This window comes from Carassius gibelio, chromosome A7, assembly GCF_023724105.1.
Source record: "Carassius gibelio isolate Cgi1373 ecotype wild population from Czech Republic chromosome A7, carGib1.2-hapl.c, whole genome shotgun sequence".
In the NCBI taxonomy this organism is placed as follows: domain Eukaryota; kingdom Metazoa; phylum Chordata; class Actinopteri; order Cypriniformes; family Cyprinidae; genus Carassius; species Carassius gibelio.
Genome location: NC_068377.1, coordinates 17,883,170 through 17,908,994, shown reverse-complemented (window position 1 = coordinate 17,908,994; position 25,825 = coordinate 17,883,170). Strand labels below are relative to the sequence as shown.

The following is a 25,825-nucleotide window of genomic DNA, read 5'->3' as shown; positions in this document are numbered from 1 at the left end:
ATGCTTATGTGCATTTATTATTATTGACAGTTATCCTGCTTCATATTTATTGAAACTGTAATACACTTTGAGTAAGATTAAAAAAAAAAAAGAATTATACTTGCTTTTATTAAGCCAGGATACATTAACTTGATCAAAAGTGACAGCAAAGATAGTGTACTGTACATGCATTCAGACTGTTGTGAAAAGAGCACAAAAATCCCATACAAAAGCTTTGGAGATACATGGTTTATTTAGTACGCAGCACCAGTTCTGGTCTTGTCAAAACGCAACACCACTGATCAATGTAGATATAAACAAACGTGTGCCAATTTGTGGCCAACACTGATAGAGGAATGAAGAAACACGATTGGAAGGGACGATTGCTCTAAAGTTGAAAAGTAGCAGAGGTCTGTGACATGGCATTATAGAGGAACGTGTTGTTGAAAGGTACAAACTGGTGCGTGATGATTTTGATGGCTTCTTGAGCTGCTGATCCTGCAACAAAAGACAGAAAACAGGAGCCTTTACCAATGGCATTACCATGTTGTTCACATCTGGATGGTTTCTGGACAGGCAGTAAGACTCCACTGTATTTGTTTTGTCACTTACGTAATACATTTAAGGATGCGTTGACCAAGCATTCTCAGTAATTAACCTAATTTGTGGTTGACCTCATTTTATCACATGGTTTTCTTACTAAACCCTATATTCCTCCACTATTTAAGATTCTTATAGTAAAGGTTCCTAAATAGGAATAAAGAAAAAAGTGTCTACTTGCAGTAATTCACAGGTTATTGTTCATTAAATCAGGTGACCAGATCATATCACCACACTTTTGGTGATAGTTGTATAAAAAGAAAAAAGCCAATAACCTGCAGCACAGCACTTGGTAAGATTAATTGAGCTCTTGCTACATTAAAAAAAAAAACAAATCTATGAATCATATCAATGTCAGATGGAAATAAATAGAGCCCGAGAGAAACTTTTCAACCCACTCTGTGAGTGACAGATAATGATTATTTACAGCACATCACTTAAGTAGCTGTATACAGATAAGGAAATATTCATTAGCATTTACATCTCCATTGAATGTGGTCAGAATCCTTCCCTGACCACATCTGAATGTGGTTCTGCTCATCTGATCACCAAATGCACTCAAAACCAATGTGTCTTGGGTGCATTTACACCAGACTTTTAATGTGGTTAAGTGCTATCCGGAAGCTGTATGAATATTGCAAATGCTTATAACAATGCAAGCAGTAAAGACGGCCAATGAGAGAGTTCATATTTGCATGCGTAAAATGATTTGCCTTTACACTATAAAATCCATATCGTAGAGGACGCCACAATATGCATAATGAATATATGATGGCGTGTGTGTTTGCAGGCTCCTGAATAAGTTCTGTACATAAACACTCACCTCCCAGAAAAGCTGCGACCGTGTGTGGCTCGGCAGCTCCATAACGGCAGCTGGAAGATATGAAAATAACATTTACACTGCTGCCATCTGATTATGAACAGAGGGACCAGACGGACTGGAGAACGTATGCTTCTTTATTATCAATATTACAAAACCATTTTTAGTATAAATATTTAGTTTGTACAGCTTCAAACCAAATAGGCCCAACGGTGAGCTTAAACTTACAACTCATGAATGTAGTCATCTTTCACATTGACGTTCAGACTGTACTCCTGCAGAAGACTGTTTACACACAGCTTGAGTTTGTTAATGTCTTCCTCCACCTGGTAATTGTAGACACCTGAGAAAAACAGTCATGCTCAGTAATATCAGAGTGACAGTTCAGACACTATTGTCTAAAGGTTTGGTATCCGTTTGAATGTTTTTGAAAGAAGTCTGTTATGCTCACAAAGGCTGCATTCAATTAAAGACACAATAAAAACAGCAAAATTGTGAAATATTGTAAATATTTTGTAACAAAGTTTTGTAACAAAACTGTTACAATGTAAAATAGACTGATTTAGAATTGATTCTGTTATGTTTTCATAGGTATTTACGGAGCCCCGCACATGACATGCAAGAAAAAATAAATTGTGCGCACGATTTATAGTACATTAGTTCCCTCAATGTACTAAAACGTTCAAACGATTACTATTGCGTTCACTCGATTTACTATTGCGTTCCCTCGTTTTGCTAAATCGTGCACACGATTTAGCAAATCGAGCCAATGAATTAGGAAATCGCGCGCACAATTTATAAATCGAGTGAACGCAGTAGTAATCGTTTGCACGTTTTCGTACATTGAGGGAACGAATTAGTAAATTGTGTGCAAAATTTATTTATTTTTTCTTGCATGTCATGTGCGGGGCTCCGTAAATACCTATGAAAACATAACAGAATCAATTCTAAATCAGTCTATTTTACATTGTAACAGTTTTGTTACAAAAAACTTTGTAGTAATCGTGTGCATATTTAAGTACATTAAAGGAACGAATTAGTAAATCGTGCACAAGATTTAGCCTAATATATTTTCCTTCATGTCATGTGCGGGGCTCCGTAGGTATTACCATAGTACAGTGTAAAAAACGAAAAAACTAATTCTTAATGAATAAAAAAGAGTGATAAATCCAAGTTGAGATTGCTATACAAAGACCTCATTTTAGCATAAGTCTTGATGGAAATTTTAAACACTGTGCTATGGTTAAATTATTTTTATTTTGTTGCCTGGTTTGATAACTCTTCTGACCTGGGTACCGGGAGTGTTGCTGATAGAAGCGATCGACTGAACGGAGCATGAGGTACAGCACCATCTCACTGTCCGTGCTGTCCATACAGGATGCTATGGAGACAGAAACAACTGCTTAAACACAAACAGCAACACCCATGCATGGATGTGCACAACAATGAACTATCTAAATACAGTAAATCCACTTAAACAATCGTGAACAATCGTGACTATAACAGAGACAAACCACAGTCAGAGAACCGTAGAGAAGACATACTGATTTCATCTTTATTGAAAGTGTCCACACTGTATTCCTCTGCCAGAGACCTGCAGCGCACCACTCGGAGGAAAGCTGCGTTTTTACCTGTGGGACACAAAACACCATACAATGTAGGTATTACACAAGGAGGTTAGAGGAAGCCTCCTGTTCAGATTCCCAAAGACGTACGAACAGCACAAATGCAAATAAACCGATGGAACAGGAAAACTGCTGCAGAATAATCACAGGATTTTGCAAGGTGTTGGATTATCTAGTTTCCTGACAAAGCCTAAAACGGCAAATATTCTGATCTGAGAGCAGACTATGAGAGGGTGCATGGTGTACTTACAGAAAAGTCTGATTTCCTGTTCAGAGGTGCTCTCTGGAGGCTTTGAAATGAACAGATCATCAGTGTTGATGTGTTAATAAAAGAGATAAACTGCAGTTATTACACAGACGGGACTATGTTGATTATGTAAATACCTTTCCAACTGATTGTAAAAGCGCTTCAACATGTTTGGACACAACTGCTGCGTCCTTCATGGCTTTGTCTCTGTAGCTGAAATCGAAAAAAAAGTGTCAAACAAAACGCCATTTTACCAAAAACACAGCCAGCAGGATTCATTCCAAGCAAACTGACAGATTGACAGTCACTTTACATGTCTGAGTGTGTAATGCACACACGTTACTACTAATAAGATGTTTCCTGACTCTTTTGTCATCTGAATACCTACACGTTTTGTAACCTGATGAATTTGTCTGAATCTGCAATCATGTCTGGGATGGTTCCTCGCACAGGTAGGTTTCCATTCCCCTCATTTCGGACAAAGTCCCGCACTCCGTGTGCTATCACCCAGAAGGATGGGCTCTGCCATGAGAAAAAATAAAGCTACTGGTGATGTATAAACTCATATTATTAAACATCATTCATAACATAGATGTATAAAAGTGATAAAACAGTCTCTATGCCAGGTAATTGTTTCTTATATCAAAGCATTTATCCGTAAGTTAAGTAAGAGACAAGGAAAGGCGGCTTAGAAGTAGTTTTGCATGTTCCTACTAACCTGTGAGGTAATGTTATCACACTGCTCAGCATTAAAAATGTCTTCCGTTCCACTGGGGACCTACATTACAATGGGACAGAGATTAATACAAATCAAATGCGAGGAACATAAACTATAATTTACAACTCTTCAAATGTGAGGAGCTCTACCTTGGTGGGGTTCAGAGCCGTGTTCACGTTCTTGATTGCCTCTTCAAAGTTCTCTTCGTCTTCAGGTGCTCCGTTCTCATTCGTAAGGATTCCTGAAAAAAACACACACATTCAGGAAAACCCACAATAAGAGAAATGAGAAGAAAAAAAAAATGTAATCTGAAAAGAACAATATAATAAACCTTGGATATGACAGATTGCATTACCTCCTCTGATGAGTTGTCTGAAAGCTTCCTTCTCCTTATAATTCTTCGGTAACTGAGAGTTGTGCTGGATCAGAAAATGTCCACTTTCAGAAAGTCTAGTTAGGATGTCATTCAAGACATTTAAGAACATGTCAAAACTTACCTCACTACACCACTTTTCCAAGTATTTGGCAACCACAATGATCCATGGCAAATGACTGTGATCCTAAAATAAAACAAAATACATATTTTTATTTTTATTTATTTTTTTATTGCAATTGATGTAAAGTAATTCACATACATTAAACAGTGCATCGGTAATCAACATTTGTCTGACCTTCTTCTCCATGTTGTCCAGGTCGTAGGACTCTATGTGGTGTTTGAGCTCTGTGAATGGCAGATCTAGTCTCAGGTCCTCTAATGCATTATCAGGATGAGATTCTACCACTGTAGTGAAAGACACAGACAGACCCTTCAATGTTTCCACATAAAGATGCATTAACGATAATGCTGAGGATACGCAACGTGACACTTTAGCAAATGTACTGAATTACAAGTCAACCGTTCTGTCTCCAGCTAATAAATTAATCTCTTAAAAAAATGATTTGCTTCAGGAAATCAGGAGTATTACCTGTGTGCTCCTTCACAATCAGCCTCATGTAACCGATGAGTCCATATGTTCGACATATAAGGAGCGGCACCCCAGCCTCCCATAACACACTGCCCAGTCTCAGATATGTGCTGTCAAATTAAAGATACGACGATATAAGCTGGTCTGAGAACAAACATCTACAACACATCAAATATTAGCCCGTCTCTTTTATCCAAGACTGTTTGGCAAAACATTTAAAAGAAACCAATGGAAAGGAACAACACATTCAGATTATAGGAGCAATACCTTTCTGGAAGCTGGACGCCAATTACCAGACTAAATCTGTGAAAAAACTCAGGGCTGCTGTCCAAAAGCTTATCAGGACTCTGTATATATAAAAAAAATTGATCAACTAAAATGAAAAGATGAAAAGACACACACCGTCACAAAAGGTCTGAACAAAACTGACTTGATTTATGTGGTTTATGATCTTAAATCCCTTGTTAAAAGTTAGACAGTAATACGTTTTTGAGAAAAGATTCTTATAACCATAAAGTAAAATCAGTATATTGTGAAATGTTATTAAAAAGCAGTATTTTTAAATGCAGATTATTCCTTTGATGCCAAAGCTGGATTTTCAGCAGCGTTTCCTCCAGTCTACAGAGTCACATGATCCTTCAGAAATCATTCTTATGTGTAACTTCGGTGCTCAAGAAACATTTCTTATTATTATCAATGTTCAAAGCAAAGTTATCAGTGTAGTGCTGCCTTTAATGTCACTTAATCATTTTAACGCATCCTTGCTGAACGTACCCTTTTGAATGGTAGTGTATGATTTTTGCCTTTTAAATTACATTAAACTACATTTACATTTTAAGCCATAATCCTGGCAAACCCTGAAACCTTAAAATATCAAACTGTTTTGATTTTCTTAACATTTCAGTCACTATATTATTTCAGTTCATTCAGTTTCATAGATGTGTCCAAACCTATGACTGGTTTTGTACAGCTTTGTATATACTAAACGTAAAACTCCACTATGTTTCGTTTACATTAAGACTGACCTCTTCTACAAAGTTTCCAGACACATCACCGTTGAGCTCCTGCAGAAGTTCAGTGGCAGCCTGAGCCCTGCTCTGCAAAATCAGCACAACATCATTCAGCATACAGTACGTGTCACTTTAGGTTTGGAGCGTACTGTTATGGACACACAACCCTGTGCTTACCTTCCCAATACTGCTGCTGGTGAGAAAAAAGCTGCAGAAAAGATCATAACATGACCACGTCTGAATCAGAAGCATTTTCTATACTATGCAGTCTGATACAGTATATGTATCCATATACCACACTATGTCTCTTAAACCAAGAATCTCTTTAAGATGAATACAAAAACAAGACAATGACAGGCAGGCCAGTGACTTTACTTGTTTCCAACATCCTCCCCTGACACTTTGTGCCCATCAACTATGGTAAAGGATCCTATTCCTAAGAAGCAGAGTGGAAAGTGTAATGTTAGCACAATAATCTATATGAATTGGTGTCTCAGTGTTGTGCACGGTGAGAAATACTGCTCATACCTGGCAGCACAAGGTTTTTGAGGATCTCAGTGCCGGTTGCAGTGGCGTTGATGAGACACACATGGGCATTTTCAAGAGCTTCCTGTCCATGATCTCCCCACAACCTGAAACAAACAACATATAACAACCAATAAACGACCGGTATAGCTATAATAACCTCCAACACAAAAATGAGTCGAGCAGATTAAAACATCCAGTGGTTTCTGATCAGCTGTGTTGTTAGTAAGACAGATATGGAGTTTAGGCTGATTATTGCTGTATTGAATTAAAGAATGGTGAATCCGATTAATCTCTAAATGATTTAAAGCTCTTGCTATGACCGATGGGCCTCTAACGTTGCGTGTGTCAGCTTTAATTATATAGGAAAGCTTAAATTGAATGGTGAAGGAGAACCGCTGTATATGTAGCGTATACTGCATTATTCTGTTGTTTAAAACCCGACTGATATTTACCTGAGTTGCCGATCATACTTCTGCTCTTTGCTCGTTTTGTTGTCTGTCATGTTCTTCTGCTTGGTTCTACCGGCACGCTGCTGTTTCACTATTTTGAGATTGACTTTCACAGATTCGATACAGGCAGACTTGTTATTCTTCTGTTTGAACAAGAGGTGGAGCCATTGCGCCCTTGAGTGACACAGCTCGTTTGATATCTGTCCATCTTGTGGACTACAGTTTTTTATAATCGCTAAGACAGTTTTTTCAATACATTTAACCCGTTTCCTAAACTGTTAACGCACCAACACACCTAAAACACACATTTTTTTTTTTTTTTACAGACGCTAGGACACATTTTTCAATACTTAAGGTCACTTTTGCAAAACTCTTCACACAGTTCTCCAAACCAACTTTCAGCTTGGCAAAGCAGTTCATTTCACATTCAAAATGCACTATAACTACCAAAACACTTTCTTCAGGTCTCAAATCAACTCATTCTTCCAGAACACTAGCAAAGGTTGACAGCCGACAAACACACTTTGTCAACCACAAAACAATGACCTAAAAAACACTAACAAGATGTAGCCTTATACAATGTTTTCTTGTGTAAAACAAGGGCACATCTCTGTTTATAATTCACTGCAATATATGTTACTGAATGAATCAGACATGATGCAGAATCTTTTATGTTATATTTTAAATAATATTTTATGTTGTTTATTTATTTTTTATGCACTGAGTAATTCCAAAATACAAGAAATTGTATACACATCATCCACTGATTGTGATACAATAGTAAAGCTAATCTACTACATTTTTTTTCAACTGCTTACATTTTCCAAAGTTTTCCTCTTTTTTTCAAAACTGTAACACACAAATTCAAGAATTGCACACACAAGATGCAAAATGCCTCACATCTCTTTCAAAATGAAACACCACTGTCAAAATATCACAAACATATTTCAAAAGCAAACATTTGTCTTACATTGTAAACACCTTTACCATGATGTTATATTTTTGATTATGTCATAAACACACTGTTATTCAACACCTAAAGCTCTTCTTTCAAAAACTCACATGTACATGATTGAATGTAATTGGGAGAGAGCTGTTGAATATATAAAGTAAAAACAAAAGCTAAATTTAAACCAAACTTTTTTTTTTTTTTTGGTCTTTGTGGTTGTAAATGTAGTATTAGTGTACACAGTTTGAAAAGAAAAGAAAAATACATCAAAAATATGTAGTGTTGTAGCATGTAGTGTAAAACCAAACATAATGTGTGTGCTTGCATGTGGCGATGGTTGGGTGTATCTAGACTCCATCTCTCCTCCGGGCTGGGTCCGGCTAACATACATCATCCACGTCACATGCTATATTCTCTCTTGATACCTTACCAAACTGTGACCAATGCAATGCACTGTAGTAAATTAATGCAAGGGTACCACAGTAAAATATATTTATTATAGTATAGGCCTATTGTTTGTTATGGTAAAAAAGCCATTATGTGTACATTAGAACATGTGTACATTACACAAGATGGTTAAATACCGGTTCTCATTTCTAAAGGTTCGAATTACACCTGCCACAGTAAATCTACTTAAATTAGGACTCTCGGTCCAGCCTCTCTCATTGTTAAACCATGGTTTATCACATGATCGACTACTGTAGCCCTAATCTCATTCGAGACCACTCTTCTTGTTCCTTGTCCTCCTCCATTTCTGACTCGTCCTCTTCCTCCCCTTGCTCCCCTTCCAACTCCTCTTAGTCAAACTCGTCCTGTGGCTCTCCCTCCAACTCCTCTTACTCTGTCTGCAGTGTTTGCATCCATTGTCCAAAACCTATTACTTGACCTTTGGCCTATTTATAGGCCACTACTAAAGTTATGATTGGTTGTTGTTAAGTAAAGCAAGAAGTGTTTGTACATGTGAGGAGTTTGTGTGAGGCACTGATGAATCAGTGTGGCATTTTGATTGGTTGTGTTTATAAAAGGAAATCAAAAAACTTCCTGTCAGATTTTTGTGTGTTGCATAGAAAATTGTGTGTTGTGTTTTGCAAAAAGTGTTTAACGAAATTGAAAACTGAGTAAAAGGCCAAAAATTTGTGTGTGGTTTTGCAGATTTAGTGTGTGGTTCTGGTGTTTGAGTGTCAGGTTTTAGAAATTGTGTGATAAGTAATAATTTTGTGTGTAAGCAGTTGAAAAAAAACTGTAAGTTTTGAAAAAAAGAGGAAAACTTTGGAAAATGTGTGTAAGCAGTTGAAAAAAAAACTGTATATTCAACCGCTCTCTTCCAATTACATTCAATCATGTACATGTGAGTTTTTAAAAGAAGAGCTTTAGGTTTTGAATAACAGTGTGTTTATGACATAATCAAAAATATAACATTATGGTCAAGGTGTTTACAACGTAAGACAAATGCTTGCTTTTGAAATATGTTTGTGATATTTTGACTGTGGTGTTTCATTTTGAAAGAGATGTGAGGCATTTTGCATCTTGTGTGTGCAATTCTTGAATTTGAGTGTTAAGTTTTGAAAAAAAGAGGAAAACTTTGGAAAATGTGTGTAAGCAGTTGAAAAAAACTGTAACACTCAAATTCAAGAATTGCACACACAAGATGCAAAATGCCTCACATCTCTTTCAAAATGAAACACCACAGTCAAAATATCACAAACATATTTCAAAAGCAAACATTTGTCTTACGTTGTAAACACCTTGACCATAATGTTATATTTTTGATTATGTCATATGCACACTGTTATTCAAAACCTAAAGCTCTTCTTTCAAAAACTCACAAGTTCATGATTGAATGTAATTGGGAGAGAGCTGTTGAATATATAAAGTAAAAACAAAAGCTAAATTTAAACCAAACTTTATTATTTATTTATTTAATTTTTTTTGCTCTTTGTGGTTGTAAATGTAGTATTAGTGTGCACAGTTTGAAAAGAAAAAAAAATACATCAAAAATATGTAGTGTTGTAGCATGTAGTGTAAAACCAAACATAATGTGTGTGCTTGCATGTGGAGATGGTTGGGTGTATCTAGACTCCATCTCTCCTCCGGGCTGGGTCCGGCCAACATACGTCATCCACGTCACATGCTATATTCTCTCTTGATACCTTACCAAACTGTGACCAATGCAATGCACTGTAGTAAATTAATGCAAGGGTACCACAGTAAAATATATTTATTATAGTATAGGCCTATTGTTTGTTATGGTAAAAAAGCCATTATGTGTACATTAGAACATGTGTACATTACACAAGATGGTTAAATACCGGTTCTCATTTCTAAAGGTTCGAATTACACCTGCCACAGTAAATCTACTTAAATTAGGACTCTCGGTCCAGCCTCTCTCATTGTTAAACCATGGTTTATCACATGATCGACTACTGTAGCCCTAATCTCATTCGAGACCACTCTTCTTGTTCCTTGTCCTCCTCCATTTCTGACTCGTCCTCTTCCTCCCCTTGCTCCCCTTCCAACTCCTCTTAGTCAAACTCGTCCTGTGGCTCTCCCTCCAACTCCTCTTACTCTGTCTGCAGTGTTTGCATCCATTGTCCAAAACCTATTACTTGACCTTTGGCCTATTTACAGGCCACTACTAAAGTTATGATTAGTTGTTGTTAAGTAAAGCAAGAAGTGTTTGTACATGTGAGGAGTTTGTGTGAGGCACTGATGAATCAGTGTGGCATTTTGATTGGTTGTGTTTATAAAAGGAAATCAAAAAACTTCCTGTCAGATTTTTGTGTGTTGCATAGAAAATTGTGTGTTGTGTTTTGCAAAAAGTGTTTAACGAAATTGAAAACTGAGTAAAAATGTGTGTATGGTTTTGCAGATTTAGTGTGTGGTTCTGGTGTTTGAGTGTCAGGTTTTAGAAATTGTGTGATAAGTAATAATTTTGTGTGTAAGCAGTTGAAAAAAAACTGTAATTGTCCAATCGTTTTTATAGCATTTAATTTTAAGATTTAAAATATATTTCATTCAAATATTATTGTAGAAATTTAGTAAATTGCTGTCTTATTCAGTTTTGTATTATGTTGTTTTGAACATAAGTTTAACAGTTTTGAAAACAGTATGTAAGCATGTGCAAATTGGCCCATAGGTACAAAGAGTTTTGGCGGTTGTTGTGTGTGAGTGAGAAAAGAATTCATGAAATTTGAGAGATGTAGTCATTGAATGCATTTTGTGCCAAAGCAATGATAACTGATCCTCAGTTTAGCCCACATAGACTTCTGTTGTGCTCACTGTGGGAAATGTGTCCTAACGTCTGTAAAAAACTGTAATAAACTAACACAATACACTATGTCTAACAAAACACTGCACACATGTTTCAAAATCAAATAATTATTCAAAACACTAACCCTTGTTCTCTTCCAACAGGAACTTTTAGTCAATCATAACACAATGACAAAAAAAAAAAAAACACTATAAAGTACAGAAACTGCATTATTTTATGTGTCAGGTCTGCTCTTACACAATAGACAGTATATTGTATTGATCATAGATTGTGTTTTGCACTATAGTTTCTTTTAAAGCCTCTCTACATTTTTGTTTTGACGGATTTAGTAAATGCATGCATTTTATTTCTTTTGCTGCAGAAATTCAATACAAAAAATTAATGACCATCTCAGAGTAGCTTTTTAAATTGTAAAGTTTATGTATAAAAAATAAATAATTACAGACACAGATTTGCTGCAGTAAAGCCTTTATTTGCAACAGGACATTAGAAAAGGAGCGAAAACTAAAATATAAGGACATGAGAACATGATGTTATCTGTTCTGACATACAGTGTGAAAGCATTTGTAAATTTGACTGTAAAATTACATTGTTTTGGTCTTGGTTGAGCTTGTGTGTTCAAGCATTTTAAATTGGTTTTCACTGAATGCATTTAGTATCAAAGCAATAAGAAATGTGTTAACTGTATAGCCTACAAAGACGGATGTTGGGCTAACCGTGTTAAGAGTTTAGGAAACTTGTTAAAGGTATTGAAAAAACTGTCATAGCGATTGTAAAAAAACTGTAATACCATATTTTTTTTTTCTTCACAAGAATTTGATTTGTTAATAAGGCTACTACATGAAAAAGGACAACAGATGTTTATTCAGAGGAACACTTGGTCACAAAATGAGGATTAGATTTGAAATGTTGATGAACGACTGACTTTTTCATAGTCATCTGTCTCAAAATGTGACTCAGTTTACACAAATTCACTCTAATGCTGACACAATAGGGTCAATAACACCACATCTTTTCACAAAATAGCTACAGTTTATTACAAAACAAATAAATCTCAGCATCGTTTATCTTTGACTATAGCCTAATAGTAATCACTATTACCTTCATCTACCATAATTCAATGAATTTTTCACCCTGTGAGCCACAGATGAAGAGGAAAAGTCTCAACATGGGTATCTTTTCTGTACTTCAAGTCCTTGTATGATCTAACTTCACTTTATCAAGACAGCTTCCGACCTGAGGACGCTCGCCTCCTCAGTGGCCTTCAAGAAACAAAATGTTTTTTTTCTTTCTTTCTTTCTTTCTTTCTTTCTTTCTTTCTTAAGCCTCTCACGATAAGTTCCCAGTAAACATGTGAACTTAACTTGATTACACTCAATGAAATGCAAGATGCTTTGGATAAAAAGCATCTGCCATATATCAAATGTAAAGTGTTGTCATAAATAGACGTGAATAAATGTGTTCCTGTGGCTCAGTATAGAGCAAAAGATTGTGGTTTAAATTCTCAGGGAACACACACATTAGTAATAAACAAATGTATAGCCTGACTGCACTGTAAGTTGCTTTGGATAAAAGCTTCTGCTAAGTGCATAAATGTAAATAAATCTTTACACTTTTGTTGCAACAGTACAGTGACAACATCTCCAACCTCAGTGACTGTCCTGTTATGTCCTATTTATAATGTTTCTTGTTGCATTGAATTATTCTTATTTTGACTATTCTACATTTGTATCTCTGATGTGGTATATGTAGTGAACTTTTCATTGGTTCTAAAACTAAAAGCTGCCTAGGTTTTAAGTAGCTATTTTGGTGTTAATAATTTTGGAAATTACAGTTATAGAGGAGTTGAGGTAAGCCGTCCAGACTACAGCTTTGACTCAAACACATTATTTTTATTGCATCATATTCAACTCATTGTTTTGAAGTATAGCATGCTGTTAGAGCAAAGGGTAAATGTCTCATCATTGTGCACTTTTTGCTAGCGTTACATATTTTTATTGCTGTCACAGCTGTTTTCACATGTGCTAACTTACGATTTTGACATATGTCCTCATCTCTCTCTCTAGAATCTGTTATTTGAATGTGGAAAAAATATATATATCTTGATGTAATCATCAGTCTCATGTCACTAGGTTCCAGTAGTGGGTAGTAGCTGTACATAAAAGCCAAGTTCACACACACACACACACACACACACACACACACACACACACACACACACACACACACACACACACACACACACACACACACACACACACACACACACACATGAAATTATCATGTTTCATCACATATATAATTATTAATTAGTTAAAATAATTAATTAGTTATATTATAATAATCATTATAATAGTCAAAAGTTAATTTTAAATGCAAATGTTTATAAATTGCTACCCATATACATCAGATATTTTGCTTTACCACATCCAGCAATGAAGGTTATCAAAGTTTTTCACAACAGTTAGGCCTAGTTCTGTTGCTGCAGCGGTTATTTAAACCCAACAGGAAATATTCCTTACATATTGTCATGTTTGTTTGTTTCTACCAAATGCCACACTAAATATCCCACGTGAAATACAGTAAATGTAAAATTTATGTATTTATGTACATAGTTTTCATATGTATTTATGTAAAATGTAAAGTTTTTTTTTTTTTTTGATTGCTAAATGACAGTGAGCACAACTGGAGTCACATGTGCAAAACTCTAACTACAGTCTGCACAGCAGCAGTTCATGTGGACCAAATTACAGTATGTACTTTAGTTTCTACCTTTTTTTTTTCTCATTACAGTAATTCCGTAAATTACTGCAGACTATTGAAGCAAACTGCTAATTTTCATTTACCTTAAAGAATTTTTATGTATTGGTGTTTGATGCTAGTGTTTTTCCTCTCAGTGTGTTCTGATTGACAGTGTGTGTTCTCTCACTGAGGGTTGTGTGTAGTGTTTGGCTGCACCGAGTCTGTTTTGAGCCATGTGTTAAGAGTTGTGTTGCTTGGAATGAGTTCTGCAGGTGATGTGAACTGTTTAGCTCAGGTGACTTTTGCTAGTGCAAACTAGTTAGAGTTTTGCACATGTAGCTCCCGTTGTCTTTTAGCAATCAATCAATAAAAAAAAAAAAAAAAAAAAAAAAAAAAAAATTGATTAATAATAATAATAATAATAATAATAATAATAATAATAATAATAAATAAAAGGCTGGGCTATTTGAAGCAAAAGTTTTATAAGCTATTATTCTGCATTTTGAATGTTACCAAAACATTCAGACACAAAATGAAATGTCAGTGCTAAATGTCCACAACCACATAATTATGTGCTCCCTTCCGAGTGCTCATGTCAAGTGCTCGTAGGGCACAGTGATGCTCACTTAATTCGCCCTTGATGTTTTTCTATTCAAATCTCAGATGAAATGATTAATTTGTCGACAGTTCAGTTAAAAGCTACTAAATCAAAGTAGCTGTATTGTAATTATTTAACAAGTCAAGGCAAGTCTTGTCGCGGACAGTGCAATCGGCTTTAGAGGAGGCGGGGCCTGACCGGATCAGCTCATCTGTCAATCAATCACAGCGCTCTTCATTCACCTGTTAGCGCTGACATTCACTCGATCCACACACACTGCTCTCCACTGCACACTCACACACTCGCAGACAGCACACTTCTGCGCTCTTTCCAGCATCCAATCCCCTGTTCAGAGAAGAGGGAGCAATGACTGGCAACCACTGGGGATATGGGGAGGACAACGGTAAGTTAATTGCGTGGTCATTTAATTTACTCTACTTTTATTTTTTGAAATGCTGGTAACTGTTTTCGAGAATAAAAGCCTACGTCACTGCACCACTATAGAGTGGAAGCTGCTATCAAGAAATGCAAATATATTTTTGCAACTTCCGTTAAAAATATGTATCAGGCCGATATGGATTCATATAAATTAGGGTTTGCACGACTTTCCATTTTAGCCGACAAGATAGATAAAATGTTTATCTTATGCTTATGTTTACCTTTCTGATAATATATCCATCATTTAGAGATAAAATCCATGACAGAACACCACTTGAACCTAAGACAAAATTATTAGCCTATTTTTTTAATAATCAGAATCAGCTTTATTCGCCAGGTGTGCGCAAACTCACGAGGTGCTCATAGACATGCATAGGCTACAAACATACACGTCTGACATGAGAACAGAAAGAAAATAAAAATTAAATAGTAATAAATAATGTGTATGAATCTGGAACAGCTTAATGTAGCCTACAGATGTGTGCATTATTTACTATAGCCTATAGCCAAAAAACGGTATAAATAAAGATATATTTGCATATGTATAAAAGGCTATGTATATGTATAATAATGTCATAAATAATAATAATAATAATAATAATAATAATTATTATTATTATTATAACAATAATAAAATATTTATATAAATGTGAAAAGCGCATAACTCGCTCCTCCGCCGTGAATAAATCGTCATCTGTATGCATTTTAATTACATGAAAATGCATTTTTACAGAAGTCAATCACCGTAGGAAAAGGGTTTAAGACAAAACATGTCTTACTTCTAGAACGACAGTGACATCAATGAAATATATCTTTAGAATCACTTTTATTCATAAATATTTGTTTCAAGCAAATGCAGAATAAAAACATTGACAAGTCAGTCAAAATCCATTTACACTGATGCATTTTAACAGAAACTTATTTTAAAATCGATCTGATTTAGCATGAAAGCAAAACAACAACAACGAATTGTTAGTAGCCTACACATTACTAGTGTTGTGGTGAATAATTAATCCTTTCGAGTTAATCCACCAAAATATGTGATTGTCTTCATATTTTAGTAATCAAAAATCTGAAAAAAAAAAAAAGATTTCCTCTTAGGAATGGCATTCCTCTGATGACTTCAGTTTGTCAGATGACTAAGGCACCATATGGTTTTTGGACAGCAGAGCCAGGCAGCAGTATGAGACCAGGAGTTAAGGTGGAGCTGTAGATAGGATAACCCGCCCCAGCTGCCCTAACTTCACCTCAACTATAAGCACCACCATAGTAGCTACTAAACCATTATGATGCTATAAGCTCCACCCTGACTTCTGGACTGAGACTGCTGCATTGGCTATTGCAACCGTCAGTTTGTTGGGAGCTAGAGATGGTGACAAATGTGTGCAAATTCAAGCCTTACCCTTAATATATTTTTTCTCTTTTACTATTTAATTTCACAAAAAAATTGTTTGCAATATCCAGTTTACTTAGACTTTATAGAGTGTATTGTGGTTATGTTCAGAATAAACATACTTTCACTGTTGTCTGTTGGTGTGGCCACTTTTGATAGTTTTCTGTTTTTGGTGTGAACAGGGTTGCCAGTACAGGAAAATCTCATTCAGATACCATGCCATTCACCACTTACACCAAATGAAGAAACCTGATTAGATTATATTAAGAGCTGTTTGATGAGTGTTGCATCCAAATTAGTAACAAGCGCAATTATAGCTACAGTTAATATTATTAATGGACTGTTTTGCAAAACAGAAACCAGTTAACTAACCGTGTCACTAAAACAAACTCATGTATAGCAGCCTTCAATGGTCAGTTTTTGTGCTTCTTCTCTGTCGTTCATTAATATGTCCAGTCATCTGTCTATAGATTTAGTGTATATTTGGTTTCCAAGTCCATTGGTAATGCAAGATTACCCCAATTATCTTTTAAAGGGATAGCTGCTGCTTAAACAACGTAAACAGGCTATAGGCATATGTGTTTTCAAGACTTGCATCCTGCTACAATTCACTGAGACAAACATTCGAAGACATAGAAACGTTGTTGGGTCACACTTGTACTATAAGATGTGTGTCTAACTCAAATACATAAAAAAAAAAAATAAAAAAAAAATTCTGAGACGGGAGTATACTGCGTTTATTTTATTTTATTTTATTTTATTTTATTTTATTTTATTTTATTTATTTTTTCACCATGAAGATGCCTGGTTAAACTATATGGAAATAAAAGTTTGCATTTCTTTTTTCTTTATAATCTTTCTTTATTTATGTTTAGCTTTAAGTTGACTAAAAACATTATTGATAATCCATAAAGTTATGTCCCATACTATTATTATACATTTACCTCCTTTTAAAGTTAATAATGGCATCATCATTTCAAGGGGTGAGCATGCTTCTTGATCACAAAGCTTCACATAAGTTCATGTTAAATTAGGCTGTAAAACTGTCAGCCATGTGTTACCTTCCTAAAGGCATAATTATATTCTCAGCATATGTTATGAAATATTTTAATTCAGATTAAAATGGTACAATGCAACTTATAATAGATAATGTATCTGACAGAATGTCTAAAATTTAACACACACACACACACACACACACACAAATTACACACACACACAAATTACACACACACACACACACAACAATATCTAATGTAATGTAGATAACTACAGATAGCAGTAAATAACAATACAGTAAGTTACATGTCTGTATCCTTAAAATTAACTTGGAAATCAATTCACATTCATTAATGTCTAGTTGCTTGATTTTGTTTTTCTAGGTCCATCAGAATGGTACAAAGACTATCCCATTGCAGAGGGTAACCGCCAATCGCCTATTGATATAGTCCCTTCAGAAGCTGTATTTGATGCCAGACTGTCTCCTATCTGTCTGTCTTACAACAACTGTACCTCTGTCAGCATATCAAACAATGGCCATTCTGTGGTGGTGGAGTTCATTGACTCAGATGAGAGATCAGGTTGGTATCAGTGGTAACATTATTACTGCCTTAAAATGTCACTGCCATGGTGCGTTGATTGGTCTCCTGATGTTTGGAGAGGAATTCTTTGGGATGGCAAGTTTTAGTGTTTTTTTTTTTATTCTTCTCATATTCAAGTTTTTACACACAAGCTTCTGCTTCTTACTCTCAGCTTTCATGTTGTACACCACTGTGAGATGGTATGTATAAAATTGTTTTAGTTAATTCAAGCTGAATTTCGATAAATATAAATATTAGATAAAAAAAAAAATAATAATAATTTGAATAATTAGATAAAAAAAAAAAAAAAAAACTTCAGAAAACTAAAATGACTAAAAACTTTATATACTGCTAAAATGAAAATGAAAACTGAAGCTGATCCACTGAAACTGAAAAATGTAGCTTTATCTGCACAGATGACCCTGTCATTTCAGTTCCCGTCTCACCTTACCACTTGAGATCTGGAATATAATGACTGGTGTATTAAATTACTCACATAAAAACAATAACTCATTCTGCAGTCATTAAATGTGTCTGTGAAGTTTCAGCTCAGAATACCCATAGTTAATTTATTATTCCAAGCTATAAATGCCATTTTTGAGTGGAAGGAAAAACATGCTGTTTTCTTGCATGTATATTTAATGAGCTAATGCAAATGAACTGCTTTTCCCCGCCCCCTTTCCAGAATGGCGCTGTGCCTTTACAGCGCGTGCCTAGCGTAGGCAACAACAAACAAAACATCTGTTTGGTTTTGATTATCAAAGCTCAATCGTGGTCAGTCTCATTTGACATTGCAGTTCTTCGTCATCATGAAAGCTTTTTATTTGCATGCATTTTAAAACCATATCAATTTAATCTTCTGATATATGATTTTCTGAGCACACACAGCAGAAGCACGCACACATAAACCAGGCTCACAGATAGCATGTCGCTAAACTAAGTTCAATTCTACATCTTATTCTGCTTACACTCTCAAATACACACAAGGTTATGTCTCAAACACAAAGTTTGCATAAGCACAGTCGGTTATGTCTGTGAAAATCAACGGATGGGAAAGAAAACGTGCACTGTATATTGGATGTGTGTGTTAAAGTGACATTAGTATGATTAAAGTACCTACTGCTGTCTATGCTGTTAATAGGATATGATAAACCAAAAGAAACATAGAAAATCACTCACTGCTCTTGACTGAATAACTTTAGTTGCTTCAATAAGAATACATTTCTCACTTGAATACTGCTGTTAAATGCTTTGGTGAGGAGATAAACATGGTGGACCGTGTACAGCTGACTCAGGGCAGGAACTAAGCTAATAGGGCAGATCTGTTGCCAGTTGTGAGAGGGGCCTGTGACGTCACTTTGGAGTACATTCTTGAACTGCTTATTTCAAGAGACTTTCCTGTTTCTGATTTATGAGTAAAAATAACAAACAGAGTGGATGGATTACTACCACAGTACTGTGGACACATTATTATGTTCAAAAAACAACAGACAAGTGATTTTTGTGTAACAGGTTCACTGTAAATGTTTGGGTAGCAGACATTGATGGTTTAGTCAGTGAGAAAGAGATCTCTGGAAACAGATTCATGGTTCCAGTGGTGTAAGATGTATATATATTATGTTCTGCTTCGACTCATTAAACTGAACTCCAGTGGTTAGACATATTTGTTATGCAATACACCAAGCACCTATTTCAGATACTATTTTTCTTCATTCTTCATTGCACTTTAAGTGATTATTTAAAAAAAAAGTTACTTTTACTTTACATGCAAGTCGAGGGCATTCACACAGAACGTGTTTTTGCATTTCTTTGCACATGCTTTTCCATAGTTTTTTCTATGTAAAGACCGATGTGATTGACTGCTGCGCTCGTGTCTCACATCTCAACATGGCACTACAGAGAAGCTTGTCTCTACACATTGCACTTGTTTTTAATTGCTGCCTGTTTTTATGCCAAAAACACATTCTATATGACTGATCTTTCCTTTTGGCAGTGATCCGGGGAGGTCCTCTGGAAAACATGTACAGGCTTAAACAGTTTCATTTCCACTGGGGATGCAAGGGGTGCAGTGGCTCTGAACATACAGTTGGTGGGAAAACCTACGCTTCTGAGGTGAGTGGGCAGAACATCTCTGTGTAGCCTATATACGGTTTATTATATTTGTTAACACAGTCTTCGTCATCACAGTCTTTGGCCTGAACTCTGTCTCCCATCTCTCTCCAGCTTCATCTGGTTCATTGGAATGCCATAAAGTACAAGTCCTTTGGTGAGGCAGCAGCAGCACCTGATGGCCTGGCTGTCCTTGGCATCTTTCTGGAAGTTAGTCTTAGTGGGCATTAACACTCATTTAAAGGGACCAAAAACAAAACATTAACTCATCTTAAGGCCATCCAAGATGTGCATTGTTTCTTCATCAGAACAGATTTACAGGAATATAGCATTACATCATTTGCTCGCCAATGGATCCTCTGAAATGAATGGGTGCCATCAGAATGAGAGTCCAAACAGCTGATAAAAACATCACAACAATCCACAAGTAATCTAGATGACTCCAGTCCATCAATTAATGAAAAAAAATAAATAAATAAATAAAATAAAATACTATTTAAGAGGAAACATATTGCATCTGTTCTGATGAACAAATAAACTCATCTTGGATGGCCTATTTATGTGTGCATTTTCAGCATTTTTTTTTTTTTTGGCAAACTATTCCTATTAAGAACAAAATAATGCAGCATTAGTTCAAGAGAACGTGGTTTTGTATTAGAATCAGTCACATTATTCAATTTGATGAGACTTTTTTTGTTTTTTAATAAACAGATCCATAAAATGACGCTTTTTAACATGACACAAATCAAATAGAGGAAGATATATACAGTGAAATGCATATTGTACCTATTCTAGTAATGTTTTTTTTTTTTTTTGACTTTTTGTTTCAGATTGGTGATGAGCACAGCGCTCTTCATCAGATAACAGATTCCTTGTATATGGTTAAATTCAAGGTATGTGTATTTATGTAGTTTATAAAAAATTGGGAGAATACACATTTCTTTGTGCTATTTTTGAGAGAATGCATGCATGGATATGTTAGATCAGAAGAGGTCTTTAGGTAGCTTGTCAAACATATATGGAACCTTGGTACCCCCCCTTTGCATCTGAATGAATTTGGAAACACAGAGATGCCTCTTTGCATGTGATTTAATTTGGAAATATTTGTCTTGAAATATGTTAATCAGGTTCTATTCAAATGAGCACCTCTCCGTGTCTATGACACTATTAGTGGTTTTGTATTCCGAATATTTGACTTTCCTTAATTATCTGGTTATTCAGTATTTTTTTTTACCTTATTTATGAATTCCTAAATTTATCCAATGATTTAACTGTATTCATTTTATTCGATTATTCTTACTTGTTTGACATTTTTGTTGAATTTACGCAAAGACCCCAGCCAAATATCCAATAGTGTAGAAAGCTAAATGTAATATATTGAGAATTGGCCCCTGAAAAAACAACAACAACAACAACAAAGAAAAACATATTAGTCAACCACTTATTAAAATATTTTTGCATGTGTCTTCTTCAGTATTTTGTGGATACAGCCCAGTTCAGAGCATCTTTATTTCCCAAAGCTCTGCATTACAGTCCACTAATTCTATGCCAGTTTTTATTGAAATTCTTTGTCTGTTGTAGGGAAGTGTTGTTGATTTTAAGGGCTTTAACCCAAAGAGCCTCCTGCCGAACAGTCTGGAGTACTGGACATACCCAGGCTCTCTCACAACCCCTCCATTGTATGAGAGCGTCACATGGATTGTGCTGAAAGAACCTATTTATGTGTCAGATAAGCAGGTGGGTTGCTTTTGTGCTTAAGGGTTTCTTTCGCTTTATGGACCTTATTTATAAACTGTATCGCTAGTGTTTGTCACGACCATCGTCTGGTCTATTGACAGATGTCGGTTTATGAAAATGAATGGTTGTGGAGGGAGATGGATGTGGGAAGCATTGGTAAATCATTGGTAGTGATGTAAATTAGGGATAATCCACAGTTTCCCAGTTTGTTGGGGGAGACAGTGAATCTGGTCAGATATGATCTCATCTGCTGACATGATTGCGTGTCGGTTTTTTGTAACTTATTTTGCATAAGTAAATGATTATATGTTTGTGTGTGTATAATAAATAGCAAGAAATATATAGTCTAAGTATCTAGTTTAAAGGTGTCTCGTTTTGTAATGAGAGGGGTTCGACTCAGAAAACATTAAACACAGCTGAAATCCTACACTGGATTCAACACGTACAGAGGTCAGATTTTAGCCCCAGATTTGGGCAACATACACTACAGAAATCATTTACTTTTAAACAGCAAAGATGCATTAAACTGACAGCAAAGACATTTATTATGCAAAAAATATCCTATATTTCCAAATATCATATACAATATATATATCACAGTTTCCACAAAAATATTAGGTAGCACACATTTCATGTGACACTGAAGATATAAAAAAATCAATAATTATATATATATATATATATATATATATATATATATATATATATATAATGTAACTTTTTTTAACAAGCAATTTTTACTGTATTTTTGATAATAGAGATAAGAGATTAGAGATTTTGTTTTAAGTTTTAAAAATTCTTACTGACGCTCAAACTTTTGAATGGTAAGACCTTTGCTTGTTTTATATGACTAGATTTGCATTTCAGATACATAAGTCTATGTCCATCTGACCAGAAAGACTGCTATGGATTTGGGATCTGACTCTTGTCTAGTCCCTCAGACTCTGTACTAGGTAATTGAATTAAGGAAGCTTGGCATGTTGGCGGCATGGTTGTGCCAGTGGCCTAGTGTGTCTGGCGTAAGGCCACAAGACTTTGATCTTGTACAGCTTAGTAAAATGATTGATGAGCTATAAGTAGAACAAGCTCAGGAGCTTCACAGCATGGAGAACCAAGCCTATTACATAAGACCTGGTACCAAAGTTGATTTCTTTTGCAGTGCAGCTTGTTGCTTTGCCAGGTTCGTTCTTACATGCTGTTTTTCATGCTTCTGGACTTAGATGGGAAAGTTCCGGATGCTGTTGTTTAACGGAGAGGAAGAAGACGACCGAAAGCGCATGGAGAACAACTTCCGACCACCACAGCCTCTGAAAGGCAGGACAGTGCGGGCCTCTTTTAAGTAGTTTGGTTGCTTACTGGTGACCTGGACCGCCTAGACCACCAGTTATGATCCACTATGTGTCAAGACTGTTTGAGAATCACCTCAGAAGTTGAAGCATGAATAATAAGGGTTTAGGGTTTGTTCAATCATGTCACTCTCTATCTGTTGCTTAAAGGTTTTGGCCGATGACCTCAAACACACTTTGACTTTGACATTGAGCTCTTTGAATCCGAGGCTCTACATTTTTAGATCCCTTCTCATCCACCTTTAACAGGCTTGTGCAAACAGATCCTTGTTGCAGATATTTGTGCTTTCAAAGGGTCCAAGCTTGCCGTCGTCTTCTTTCTCACTGCTATAGGAAAGGGTCAGTAAACCAGGATCCTGAAATGTAACCCATTAGTCGCTACCAGAGACTCTTGCTAACTTTTGATATAGGACATGTGTGGTGTTATTTAAGCTTTTCATAGTAAAGCTCATGGTGCTTCCAGGAATATAGTCCTGGTGGTGGCAGGATGGCACTGCATTAACAGTGAAAGCTGCATGAAAACCTTGAAATGCCTCAGTAATGTAGATAGCACTTCTGTTTATCTGATTGTTGTGACTCCATGAAGTAAATCTTTACAGGATCTTTGATCAACACTGCTGTAGTGAATGTCCCTGTGCTGTCAGTGAAGCCTTATAAATGCTCTGACAGTAATAGTAGGGTGATGATAGATGACAGAAGGTTAAAATGACTAACTGATTACACTGTTCATACTTTAAAAACAGTTCCTATTATTAATGTCATTCCTAATGGAATCTCTGGCATGGCTGTTGGAGTGTTATGGAAGATCTCTACTCCTAGACATCATCCAGCTGGAATGGCAGGGATTTTCTTTTGGGTGTATTTGGTGGCTGGCATGGTTTCATATATATATTTTATATATTGCATTTAGTTTTTATGTTAAACATGTACAAAATAAAATTATTTTAATAATCCATCCTTGTGACTGACATTATTTGTCATTATTTATGCATTAAAAACTACTTCTAGACGCAGGTATATGGATGCAGTCAGATAAAGTTACAAGATCCTGCTGCTTGCTTCAAAAATCAAATAAACGGAAAAGAGGTAGCAAGGAGTGTCTTGAGACATTCAGCATATTTGTATTCATTTATTTTTGTATTCATCTAGCCTACATTATAAGCCTACTTCACCTTGCATAAAGCACACCTTAAGATTCCAAGTATCTCATGACCACCGTAAAAAATAAATCAGTAACTGAATCAGACAGTTGATTTGTATTAGTTATTCATTTTAGTTATTCATTAGTCATTCATACACCGTGTATGAATGAGTGTGTGAATGGGTGAATGTGAGGCAACTTGTAAAGCGCTTTGGATGGCCATGGGTCTGTTGAAAGCGCTATATAAATGCAGTCCATTTACCATTTAAAAAAGGGGGTTCCTGTACCTCTCTGGCGCCCTCATAAGGTGACAAATGGATCAACAATAACTTCCATTTAGTTTGTAGATGAGATGGGTTGTACCCATTCAAGCCAGTCTAAAAAGTGTTAATTTTGGGTTGAAATAGCTGGGTGAATTTGAATTTCCATCCTAAAACCATATGCAACCAATTGTTTTGCAGCATGAAGACATGGACCTTAAATTAAGTTGCATGGTACTAAACTGTAAACTAATCTGTTATGGCAGGTTGTTGTTTCGTTATATTCACGTTGGCTGCCACTACTGGCTGTTGTTCAACATCATGCATTAGGCTACCATGTGATTTATGAACCATCTGTGCCAATAATATTACAAACTTAAACCCTATAGCTCTTGCACTGCAGATTAAATGCACCAAAGAGTAAATCTGCAATGAAGCCTCTGTTTATTAATTCAGCATTAATTATAAATGTTTTCTATTTAAAATATTTAATGTTCCATTGCAATGATAAAATGAATATTACTTTTCCTATCCACTGTACTCTCGATCGATAACATTTATCTAAAAATTATGAACTTTTATTATGATCATGAAACTGCAGAGTAAGCAATTCTGTCCTCAAAAGTTCGTTCAGTGGAATGTCAAGAAGTCACCATGGACCTGAATGTGATCTGAAATCTGTAAATTCTCAGTTGTCTATATACCAAATATATTCATACAATACTGCATATATTTACATCCCATGAACTCTCAAGTCTTTACCAAAAAAGCATGTGTGCTTTAACATGCTTTTCCACAGCACAGCATTTTTCAGCTCAGCATTCAGCCACTGTTTGCAGCCTTTAGAAGTGACAGAGGCTGGAGAATGTTTAACCTTGTCGCTCTGAGTCTAAGTGTGGAATATTCAATAGCACAGGCTTGTTCCATCAGATAATCAGGCTAAGGCTCATTACACGGGGAAAGAAAGGATAATAAGGAGGACTGAGGGGTGTTCACTGTTTGTCCATGACACGCACAGCAGACATGAGCAGAATAAAAGAGCCTGAAACATATTGTCTGGAGCTGATCTTGACATTTGCTCAAGGTCTTTCCTTTTATGATTTTTTTTTTTGTCTTTTTAAGCACCAAGGAGGCCTGAAATAACTGGAGAAAGCATTCAAGGGCAGTTGCTCGGCTGGCACATGTCTGCTTATTGCAGGGGTGGTCAAACTCAGTCCTGGAGGGCTGTCCTGCAGAATTTAGCTCCAAGTCCAATTAAACACACCTGAACCAGCTAATTAAGGTCTAGGCGTACTGGCAGGTGTGTTGAGACAAACTGGA

General features: G+C 35.8%; 2 protein-coding genes across 2 annotated transcripts; one reads left to right on the top strand and one right to left on the bottom strand.

The window, feature by feature from the left end:
- Positions 1-213: 213 nt before the first annotated feature.
- Positions 214-7,092, bottom strand: nae1 (nedd8 activating enzyme E1 subunit 1). The gene is made up of 20 exons (XM_052601393.1): positions 6,945-7,092; positions 6,493-6,596; positions 6,340-6,400; positions 6,142-6,172; positions 5,980-6,051; positions 5,222-5,301; positions 4,955-5,064; positions 4,661-4,770; positions 4,487-4,549; positions 4,345-4,408; positions 4,139-4,230; positions 3,990-4,049; positions 3,660-3,793; positions 3,409-3,484; positions 3,275-3,314; positions 2,944-3,030; positions 2,688-2,780; positions 1,628-1,742; positions 1,403-1,452; positions 214-477 (listed from the first exon to the last, which is right to left on the bottom strand). Exons 1-20 carry the CDS (start codon positions 6,992-6,994, stop codon positions 368-370), a joined length of 1,602 nt encoding a protein of 533 aa, XP_052457353.1. The 5' UTR covers positions 6,995-7,092; the 3' UTR covers positions 214-367.
- A 7,645-nt stretch (positions 7,093-14,737) lies between these two features.
- ca7 (carbonic anhydrase VII) lies at positions 14,738-24,057 on the top strand. Its single transcript, XM_052601392.1, has 7 exons — positions 14,738-14,904; positions 17,715-17,912; positions 19,906-20,024; positions 20,136-20,231; positions 20,852-20,914; positions 21,603-21,758; positions 22,979-24,057. Exons 1-7 carry the CDS (start codon positions 14,868-14,870, stop codon positions 23,099-23,101), a joined length of 792 nt encoding a protein of 263 aa, XP_052457352.1. The 5' UTR covers positions 14,738-14,867; the 3' UTR covers positions 23,102-24,057.
- Positions 24,058-25,825: the final 1,768 nt, after the last annotated feature.

Coding starts and splice junctions, on each gene's coding strand:
- nae1 (XM_052601393.1), bottom strand. CDS start 6,994: ATGACAGACAACAAAACGAGCAAAGAGCAGAAGTATGATCGGCAACTC. Junction 4,050..4,138: donor CGGCTCTGAACCCCACCAAG/GTAGAGCTCCTC, acceptor ATTGTAATGTAG/GTCCCCAGTGGAACGGAAGA. Junction 3,794..3,989: donor GTGATAACATTACCTCACAG/GTTAGTAGGAAC, acceptor TTCTCATGGCAG/AGCCCATCCTTCTGGGTGAT.
- ca7 (XM_052601392.1), top strand. CDS start 14,868: ATGACTGGCAACCACTGGGGATATGGGGAGGACAACG. Junction 17,913..19,905: donor TGACTCAGATGAGAGATCAG/GTTGGTATCAGT, acceptor TCCTTTTGGCAG/TGATCCGGGGAGGTCCTCTG. Junction 20,232..20,851: donor TCCTTGGCATCTTTCTGGAA/GTTAGTCTTAGT, acceptor TTTTTGTTTCAG/ATTGGTGATGAGCACAGCGC.